This window comes from Phasianus colchicus, chromosome 1 (genome assembly GCF_987193195.1).
Source record: "Phasianus colchicus chromosome 1, bPhaCol1.hap1.1, whole genome shotgun sequence".
NCBI classification, from domain to species: Eukaryota; Metazoa; Chordata; class Aves; order Galliformes; family Phasianidae; genus Phasianus; species Phasianus colchicus.
In genome coordinates this window covers 90,632,091-90,642,993 of record NC_143436.1, presented here as the reverse complement: position 1 = coordinate 90,642,993, position 10,903 = coordinate 90,632,091, and the positions used below count along the sequence as shown (strand labels likewise).

At 51.9% G+C, this 10,903-nt stretch overlaps 1 protein-coding gene across 1 annotated transcript; it reads right to left on the bottom strand.

Moving 5' to 3' along the window:
- Positions 1-1,120: 1,120 nt before the first annotated feature.
- On the bottom strand, positions 1,121-4,414 carry LOC149919845 (uncharacterized). Its single transcript, XM_090152128.1, has one exon. It carries the CDS (start codon positions 4,319-4,321, stop codon positions 1,229-1,231), a length of 3,093 nt encoding a protein of 1,030 aa, XP_090008254.1. The 5' UTR covers positions 4,322-4,414; the 3' UTR covers positions 1,121-1,228.
- Between the last annotated feature and the right edge of the window lie 6,489 nt (positions 4,415-10,903).

The following is a 10,903-nucleotide window of genomic DNA, read 5'->3' as shown; positions in this document are numbered from 1 at the left end:
CAAGGGGATTCATCCCACAGAACTCCAAGGACTGGCTGCCGTCATCATGAGACCTCTCTCAACTACTTTTCAATGGTCTTGGGAATCTGGAGAGATTCCAGTCGACTGTAAGCTAACAAACGCTGTCCCGGTTTTCAAGAAGGGAGGGCAAGAAGAAGACCCTGGTAATTACAGGCCTCTCGGTCTCTCTTCAGCGCCTGGCAAGATTACGGAAAAGATTGTTCTGTGAGTTTCTGAAAATCTCCTGAAAGACAGCACAGTCACTGGTCACAGCCAGCATGGGTTCACGAGGGGAAAGTCTTGCTTAATGATCTCAATCACCTCACAGTAAGATTCCTTATGTTTTCTACATAAAGTTGGCTAAAGCATTAATATATATAACATACCGAAAATTCTGTAAAAGAAATTCTGTAGGGCTGCACAGTCAAAAATTAATACAAGAATGAAAGAGGTAGCTCTATGACGCTAATAAGAAATGGTCTAGGAAGATTTCTTGACATTCCTAGATGCGCTGAAGGATTGCCTGTTGACTTCCTCCCCATTTTACAGCTGCAAATCATAGAAAAAAATCCCCCTCTCGTATCCCAAGAGGAAGCGATTGAGGTATTTCTTCTGCAGGCAGCAGCAGAAGTGCCACAGGAGGTCATCCAGCCACAGGGGCAATTTCTCTTGCTCCAGGCTTCAGAGGGCTACGGTTGTCAGGTGGTGAATCACAACCATCTTCAGGGCTTGGGGTGAAAAGCTGTGCCCACGGGCAGACAACTGCAGGTCCGCAGACAGTTGAGGTAGAAGCTGGGGTGCTGGGCGTGCCTGGCCGTATGCCTGGCAATCTGTATGTCCGCCTCAGCGCAGTTTTCTGGCCGCACCATGCTGCTGGCGCAGCTGGCTTCAGCCTACTCGATGCTCAGCAAAGTTCCCGAGACATCCAGCTCCTCCTGAATCCTCATCCCAGTGGCACTGAGCATGTCTTGATGCTATTGAACACATTCCTACCAACCAGAAATCAAAAGGCAGCTGCAGAAAAGAGCCTTAGCGATAAATAACAGATTGAAAAAAAGCCATGTTCAAAGCAAAACTACTCTTAGGTGTTGATTTGTCCTATAGACACAAAAAAGAAAACTCTTACACAAGGAGCACTGGTGTTAAAAATATAGCCAATTTATTTAAGTAAGAGAATGACATACTTTGAAAGACCGAAATTGAGAAAACATAGAAACATATCCTGATCCTACTCAATGCTCAGGAATGTGTCCGGTTCGTCAAGCTGCACCCCAAGAGTCATCTCGATGTTGAAGGTGTAGTTGGAGGGGGTGATCAGCTGCATCTTGCACGAGTGGCTGGAAAGCAGCAGCTCCAGGCGGCAGTCACGCGACTGAGGCAGACACCTCCAGGCTGCTTTCACCTGGTCCTGGAGCCAGAGCGTGCTTTTCTCCACGTGCAGATAGGGGCCCGTGCAGAAGGTGTCGAGCAAGCTGGGCTCCTGTTTTTCTCTCAGCTCCTCCTGACTGTGGTGCACAAAGCAGAGCATGTCCCCCAGCAGCCGCTCCCTCGTGCAGGTGCACTCCAGCTGCACGCGCACACAGGAATTGCTCGTCACTGTCTCCACGTCGTCCAGCTCTACATGGAAGGTGTGGCCGGGGGGAGGCCTCACGGGCACGAGCAGGTGGTAGACGACGTTCTCATGGTGGGCAATCCATTCTTCAGAGACGCAGATCCCGATGGCCGGCTGCAGCCTGGGCGTGAAGCTGTGGCAGGTTTGTCCTCGGCAGGCGCGCAGAAGGTCATCCACCAGCTCCTCCACCAGCTGGCACTTCTTGGCCACGTGCAGTGCTGGCCACTCGGTGTGGTCGGCCCAAACTCTGCCCAGGTCCCATGCCTCGTCTGAGTCACTGTCCTCTTCCTCATCGTCGTCCTCCTCCTCATTTCTGGACCTTTTCTGGCCGCTGCTGCCACAGGCCGGCATACGAGCCACTTTTGTGAGGAAGAAGAAGGGCTTAAGGAAGGCGGCACAGATCGCAGCACAGATCCAAACAATGCTGGTGGTTCCTGGCAAATATTTCGTTTTCCTGATGCACCAGAGGAAGCCGAAGAACAGGACAAAGAGTCCAGGAAAGGCCCAGATCGGCCAGTGCTGCAGGGCAGCAAAGAGCTGGGCTCCCTTGGCCGCCCAGCTCTGCCACTGGCTCCCCTGCACCATGTTGTGCAGTAGCTGAGCCATGTCCCGACTCTGATGCTTCATATGCAGCCAAACGTGCTCGTGCATATCGCCATGCCTGAGGTGAATTCCCAAAAGGATGATTCCCATCAGTGCCAGGGGGATGAAGACCTTCCGAGCCACTTTCAGGAGGAAGATGAAGGTCTTCAGGATGGCGACAAGGATCGCAGCACAGATCCAAACAATGCTGCTGGTTCCTGGCAAATATTTCGTTTTCCTGATGCACCAGAGGAAGCCGAAGAACAGGACAAAGACTCCAGGAAAGGCCCAGATCGGCCAGTGCTGTAGGGCAGCAAAGTGCTGGGCTCCCTTGGCCGCCCAGCTCTGCCACTGGCGCGCTTGCACCATGTTGTGCAGTAGTTGAGCCATGTCCCGACTCTGATGCTCCATATGCAGCCAGACGTGCTCGTGCATATCGCCATGCCTGAGGTGAATTCCCAGAAGGATGATTCCCAGCAATGCCAGGGCGACGAAGACCATCAGAGCCACTTTCAGGAGGAAGATGAAGGTCTTCAGGAAGGCGGCACGGATCGCAGCACAGATCCAAGTAATGCTGCTGCTTCCTGGCAAATATTTCATTTTCCTGATGCACCAAAGGAAGCCGAAGAGCAGGACAAAGAGTCCAGGAAAGGCCCAGATTGGCCAGTGCTGCAGGGCAGCAAAGAGCTGGGCTCCCTTGGCTGCCCAGCTCTGCCACTGGCTCACTTGCACCATGTTGTGCAGTAGCTGAGCCATGTCCCGACTCAGATGCTCCATATGCAGCCAGACGTGCTCGTGCATATCGCCATACATGTGGTGAATTCCCAGAAGGATGATTCCCAGCAATGCCAGGGCGACGAAGACCATCAGAGCCACTTTCAGGAGGAAGATGAAGGTCTTCAGGATGGCGACAAGGATCGCAGCACAGATCCAAACAATGCTGCTGGTTCCTGGCAAATATTTCGTTTTCCTGATGCACCAGAGGAAGCTGAAGAACAGGACAAAGACTCCAGGAAAGGCCCAGATCGGCCAGTGCTGCAGTGCAGCAAAGAGCTGGGCTCCCTTGGCTGCCCAGCTCTGCCACTGGCTCACTTGCACCATGTTGTGCAGTAGCTGAGCCATGTCCCGACTCAGATGCTCCATATGCAGCCAAACGTGCTCGTGCATATCGCCATACATGTGGTGAATTCCCAAAAGGATGATTCCCATCAATGCCAGGAGGACGAAGACCTTCCAAGCCACTTTCAGGAGGAAGATGAAGGTCTTCAGGATGGTGACAAGGATCGCAGCACAGATCCAAACAATGCTGCTGGTTCCTGGCAAATATTTCGTTTTCCTGATGCACCAGAGGAAGCCGAAGAACAGGACAAAGAATCCAGGAAAGGCCCAGATCGGCCAGTGCTGTAGGGCAGCAAAGAGCTGGGTTCCCTTGGCTGCCCAGCTCTGCCACTGGCTCACTTGCACCATGTTGTGCAGTAGCTGAGCCATGTACCGACTCAGATGCTCCATATGCAGCCAAACGTGCTCGTGCATATCGCCATACATGTGGTGAATTCCCAAAAGGACGATTCCCAGCAATGCCAGGGCGACGAAGACCATCAGAGCCACTTTCAGGAGGAAGATGAAGGTCTTCAGGATGGCGACAAGGATCGCAGCACAGATCCAAACAATGCTGCTGGTTCCTGGCAAATATTTCGTTTTCCTGATGCACCAGAGGAAGCCGAAGAAGAGGACGAAGGCTCCAGGAAAGGCCCAGATCGGCCAGTGCTGCAGGGCAGCAAAGAGCTGGGCTCCCTTGGCTGCCCAGCTCTGCCACTGGCTCACTTGCACCATGTTGTGCAGTTGCTGAGCCATGTCCCGACTCAGGTGCTCCATATGCAGCCAAACGTGCTCGTGCATATTGCCATACCTGAGGAGACTTCCCGGATGGATGATTCCCAGCAATGCCAGGGGGACGAAGACCATCAGAGCCACTTTCAGTAGGAAGATGAAGGTCTTCAGGAGGCCGACAAGGATCGCTGCAAGGATCCAAACAATGCCAAAGAACTGCACATTGCCGTGCATGAGGAGATTTCCCAAAAGGATGATTCCAATGACCGCCAGGGCGATGTAGACCACCCAAGCCATAGCCGCTAGCCGCTAGCAGGTGCGTACCGCACTCACTGAAGGCCTACGGCAAAGTGCCCCAGCGCTGCCTCTACTGCAGCTTCTGGCCCCCCCCACCCCACCCTCCATTGTGACTCGTCTGCTGATGTCACAAACACGGCCACATCACCGGCACGCTGTCACAAACACAGCCACATCGCTGCACTCCTCTGCTCTCCTCTCTCCAGTCTCTTCCCTGACCTCGGTACCAGGGAAAGTTATGGAGCAAATCCTCTTGGTGAGATCACACGGCACGTGCATGGCGTCCAGGGGATCAGGCCCAGCCAGCACGGGTTCAAGAAAGGCAGGTCGTGCTTGACCAACCTCATCTCCTTCTATGACCATCTGGGTGACGAGATGATTGGTAGATGAGGGAAAGGCTGTTGGGGCAGCCTCCCTAGACTTCAGCAAAGCCTTTGACACAGTCTCTCCCGGTATTCTCCTGGGGAAACTGGCTGCCCGTGGCCTGGACGTGTGTACTCTTCTCTGCATAAAGAACTGGCTATAGGCCCGTGCCCAGAAGGTAGTAGTTAGTGGAGTTAAGGCCACTGGTGACCCGTTACAAGTGGTGTCCCCCAGAGGTCAGTACTGGGGCCCATCTTGTTTAATATCTTTATGTTGGGAGGTAGTGTCGATCTGCCTGAGGGTAGGGAGACCTCTGAGAGGGGTCTGGCTAGACTGGATCGCTGTGCTGAGGTGAATGGGATGAGGTTCACCAAGGCCAAGTGCCGGGTCCTGCACTTTGGCTGCAGTAACGCCGTGCAGCGCTATAGGCTTAGGGCAGAGGGGCTGGATGACTGTGAAGAGGAAAGGGACCTGGGGGTGTTGGTCGACGCTTGGCTGAACGTGAGCCGACAGCGTGCCCATGTGCCCAAGAGGGCCAATGCATTAGAAATAGTGTGGCCAGCAGGAGCAAGAGGTAATCATCCCCCTTTATTCAGCTCTGGTGAGGCTGCACCTCGAATACTGTGTTAGGTTTTGGGCCCCTCCTACTAGAAAGACATCGAAACCCTGGAGCGTGTCCGGAGAAGGACAAGGAAACTGGCGAGGGGTCTGGAGCACAAGTCTTATGAGGAGTGGCTGAGGGAGCTGGGATTGTTGAGTCTGGAGAAGAGGAGGCTCAGGGGAGACCTCATTGCTCTCTACAACTTCCTGAAGGGTGGCTGGGATGAAGAAGGGATTGGCCTCTTCTCCCAGGCAACAAATAGGACCGCAGGAAATGGCCACAAGTTGCGCCTGGGGAGATTTAGATGAGATATAAGGAAGAACTTTTTCTCTCAGAGAGTGGTCAGGCACTGGAACGGCCTGCCCAGGGAGGTGGTGGAGTCACTGTCCCTGGTGGTGTTCAAGAGGCGTCTGGATGAGGTGCTGCAAGACGTGGTATGAAAACACTGAAGACAACTGGCCCTAAAATGGAGTCCTGTGGAGCTCCTTGGAGTTCCACGGGATGAGCCCGTGTGGGCCTTGTAGATTTGTATGCATCCAGCTGCAGCAGCACATCCTACACAAGTTTGGGGTTGTCTGAGGGCTTATTCTTACCACAGTCACAGTCCTCCAACTCATGTCTCTGGGCTTCCCAGAGCTCATCATCAGTGTTGAAGACAGTGGTGAGGAAGGCATTAAACGTCTCTACAGCCATTTCTGCTCCACATGGTGGAGCAGGCTGTCCCCCTGCAGCCCACGGGCACTGCGCAGGGCAGATCTCCACGTACAGCCATGAAGGAGCCCACGGTGCAGCAATGGATGAGGCCTGGAGGAGGACAAAGCACATGGAGCAGCCCTGGGCTGGAGCTGCAGCCCGTGGAGAGCAGACTGCAGTGGGGCTGGAGGCCACCCACTGGGGACCTGTGTGGAGCAGTGCCTGACAGGTATACCCAGCGGGTCAAAACCGTGTCGGGGCAGTGCTGGGAGAGCTGCAGCCTGTGGGAAGCTCATGCAGGATCAGTTCTGGCTTCAGCAGCACCCTTCATGGGGGAAGACAGAGACCACGGAGGAGCAGCAGAGATGAAGCATTAAGGACTGAGCACAGCCCCCTTCCCAGTCCGTCCTGCCCATCTTGAGGGGAGGAGGTTGAAGTTTCAAGTGAGAAGTTGAGCCTCGAGAGTAGAGGTTGTAGGAGAAAAGCGTTTTAGCTTTGCTTTTAGTTTTCACTGTTCAACCCTGTCACTAACAGGCAATAAATTGAATTCATCTTCCAAAAGCTGCGATGGTAACTGATGAGAGATCTCCCTGTCCATATCTCAACCCACAAGCTGTTTCATCATATTTTCTCCCTGCTGAGGACGGGGAGAGAGAGAGTAGCATGGTGTGCACTGGGTAAACAGCGAAGGTCAACCCACCATGTATGTACAGCTTTTAAAATACAGTCCGAATAAAGTGATTGTCCCCTACTCTTTCCACTGGCAAAGGTACTCCTTAAAAGGGTTCCTTTCCAGGCGTGTGAGGTGGAACAGAAAGTAAACGTGTTCAGGAACAAAAAGTTAAATCCACACCTGCAACCACGTCCACATACATTTGCTTTCTTAAAAACAAAACTTAGCCACAGAGCGACCGGTCCAGTAAAGCTACGTAGAAATCCAGAAAATATCCAAATATCCCCCTTTCTTTTTTTTCATTAAGCCTGTAGGCTTAATGGTTCTGGGGATTGAAGCAATGTGCAAGTCTTGCATTTCACATGCGGCCTTACTTGCTGGGTAGGGGCATTTTTCAGCGGAGTGGATTTGTACCGTGATTTCAGAGATTTCTGACAAAGCAAATGGTCTCATTCCCAGCCCGTATAAGGGCTGAAGCCAGCCTAACTCAGCTGGTGACTGCAAGCAACTGGGTGAGCCAGTCGCCATTGCTTTTTTCTTTCACACACTGATACAAGTGCACATTTTCAGAGGGTGTTTCCCCTGTATCCTCTGAGATCCCCAGTATCCTCTGAGATACTGTTGGTATCTCAGAGCAGGGCTTTTTGATTGGGCAGCTTGTTTTGTTTCGGCATCTTTTTCCTCCTGGCGTTCTTGCACATACCGCTAAGTCACTCGCCGAGGCTGTCAGGAGCTCCCACGGTCTCCAATGAAGCAGTTCCTTGAGGATTTGCTGTTAGTTCATCCAGGCCCAGGGGACAGGATCCACCTTCTCTTCAGAGCCATCACAGTGGCTGGCACTGCCATGAGGTTGCTCTTCCCCGCTGATGTTGTAACCAGCTTCATACCAAGCTCCGGATGATATTTAAAGCTGTTTAGGCCTTGGTGCTCTCGTGTTCTGTGGCAGGAAAGTCACAGACTCCGTTGCTGGTGCAGAACAAAGACCTTTATTGTAGGTGCTTATAACCTTTTGCACCCGCGCACAACCCCTTGGTCACATGTACCAAGCAGGCACCTCGTGCGTGTTTACATCTGGCACAAGTAGCTACCAAGCCTGTTTACACATTTGCAAGGTCTTTTGTTTATAATGTCTTTCTTTGTCCCACCTCTCCCCCTTCTTTCTTAGTTTGAACAACAAGAACTTGCTTGATTGCCTTATTAATAGAAAGAATATACGCCAAAAAACATGCAAAAACCAAAAAACACAATAATCCACATCACCTTTCCGACCCACGGTCTCAAACCTTGATACCACCCATCAAACTAAACCCACAAGTTTTCAACATGTAGCTTTTGCCCCACAAATCAGAACAATATTAACAGGGTCAGGCCATTTGTGAAATACCCGCACCACCGCAGCTAAGTCCACGGTCTGTGGAGATCCCTCTACAGTGTGAATGTCAGACATCCACTGTACAGTTAATAATCTGTGCCCTGGCGGATGCACTGATATTGCTCCAGGGAAGCCTTCCCTGGCCAGCTGGAAAAACAGCAAACTTTGAAACAACTGCTGTAACATATTTACAGATACTGGCAAAATAAGCACTGAAGGCTCCAACCCGCTCAGCGACAATAGTCTTTGCCGTCCCCTGATGATGAGGGTGGCGATCATTTCAACCCTCGTAGTGATAGTTTCTGCTTTTAATTTTGCGTCCCATTGAAAGTCCAGATTCATAATTAACAATTGAAAGGGGAGAGCTGGATCATATCGCTGAACCTGTCGTTCTGACGTGGCTGTCGCAACCTCCTTAATGGCGATTTGCGCTTCCGGCGTCAAAGTTCACCTTGAATTGAATGCCGTGTCCCTCCCCTTTGAATAGCTGAAATAATGGATGCAACGTTTCCCAGGTTATGGCCAGCATGGTTCTGACCCAATTTATGGCTCCTAATAATTTCTGCATATCATTCAGGATGCGAACCTCTGTGCTTATTTTTAGACATTGTGAGGCTATGTTCTGATTCGTATTTCGCCAACCCAAATATGTCCAGGGTGAGCTCTCCTGAGCTTTCTCAGGAGCCACTTCTAAGCCCTGATTTCTGATGCATTCAAGAACTATGGTCATTGCATGTTGCATCTGTTCCCCTGACTGGGTTGCCACAAGAATGTCATTCATATAGTGATAAATAGTCGTGTGGGGCAACCTTTCCTTCGCAGGGAATAGAGCCCTTGCTACAAACCACTGACCTGTACTGGGACTATTTTTCATTCCCTGGGGTAACAACGTCCAATGATATCGTTTAGCCGGTTCAGACGCATTACTGGAGGGAACTGAGAATGCAGACTTAGGTGCATCTTGAGGATCCAGCGGAATGGTGAAGAAGCAGTCCCTTAAATCAATAGCAGTCAAACACCAGTCTTTTGGTATCATTGTAGGGGATGGTAGTCCAGACTGCAGTGGTCCCATTTCTTCCACGACAGCATTAGCTTGCCGTAAATCTTGCAACAGACGCCATTTCCCATTCTTCTTCCTAATCACAAACACTGCAGAGCTCCATGGGCTGGCAGTAGGAATTACGTGGAACTGTTCCTGAATGAGTTCATGCAAGTGATGCAGCTTTTCACTACTGAGGGGCCACTGACCCACCCACGCAGGATCTGATGACTTCCATATGAATACTAATGTACGCTGCACCGCAAAGGCCCCTATGATAAAACTGTCCCCAAATTCAGTCCCCACTGAGAGAGGCAGTCCCGTCCCCAAAGAGACACGAACACAGGCTCTTATGCCTTTGGGGCCCACTACTTGAATCACGTGTGCACTCTGCACACGGACAGTCTGGCCTCCTATACCCACTGATGTGGTATGAACCTGTGAGGTGGGCCAGTGTGATGGCAAAGTCCTTTGGGCAATTACTGTTACATCTGCCCCCGTGTCCATGATGCTAGACACCATAAATTTCTGGATGGAGTCCCTGACTCTAGCGTGCAAGTCAGGTCTCACGGGTTATCCTTAGATATAAGTCCGTGACAGGGAGGCACAGGCCCCGCGAAGGAGAGAAGGAAAAAAAAAAAGGTACGAACGGTTTGCCGCGACCCGGCCGGCCCCGGGCCACGTGCGCTCCGGAGAGGGACCGGGGGCAGGGAGCAAGCCGATAGTGTTAACGAAAGGAAACACAACGGCAACGATCTGAGCAGGAAGGGTAATTTACTGAATCTAACTAAACCAAACAAAACGAGAGAGACAAGAGTATCAAAAAATGAGAGTCAAACCACCATAGTACGAGGGAAAAGCACGTGCGCTCTCTGCGGCGAGCTGAGACGGCTGAGCCGGGCCAGACCGGGAGATACAGCCGCTCCCGGGTCCGCAGCTCCACCCCACTTCCTCTTCTCGCCAGCTCCTCCGGAGATGCCGCCCCCTCCCGTCCCACCAGGATGCTCAGAGAGTCCACAACAGTAAACGCAGCCAGAACATTAACTCGTTAACTCCCACTGGCCCACATGATGTTCTGATGTGGAATAACGACAACAAAAAAAATCACAAAACCACAACATCAGGGTTGGCTGAATGTGTGATACCTTTGGAGCCCACAGTATGTGTGGGGATCCTGTATAGCCAAACTCCTCAGCCCCCCTCTCTTTGTCCATCGCTGGCACCCGTTGCGCATAAAAATGTACCCGTTGTGCAATACGGGCGCCTGATGGCACCTGACAAGGAGGCGTTGGATTCCACACCATCATTTTAATCTTCCCTAAGAAATCTGCATCTATGACCCCTGGTAATACAAAGAGACCTTGCATCGCAACAGAAGATCGCCCTATCAACAAAGCACTACAACCATATCCTAAGGGTCCCATGACTCCCGTCGCTACTGCCCTCACCTGGATAGACTGTAAGGTCACCGGCTCAGAGGTGGCCAGATTCACTCCGGCGGCATCACGAGTTCTTGCGTATAAATCTGTGGTGCCTGTGGCATTGGAGTCGATTGTGGTGCTGGGGCTGCTTGTGTCATCGCGTGTCCCCGTTTCCGTGAAGAGGGAGCCCTTCCTTGCCTAATCCACAGTGGCACTGATCTGCATAATGCCGACCCTTGCGGCATCGGGTGCGTACCCCCGGCCCAGGCGGCTGCAAGGCCCTTCTGTTTGGGCGATTTTGGTGGAAATGACCTGGCTGACCACATGCAAAGCAATTCTGAAAATCTTATGCTGGGTGAGAACAGTCAATATTTGAAGTTGCCGGATGTTAACTGCTACGTAATGCTGCATGCCGTCATT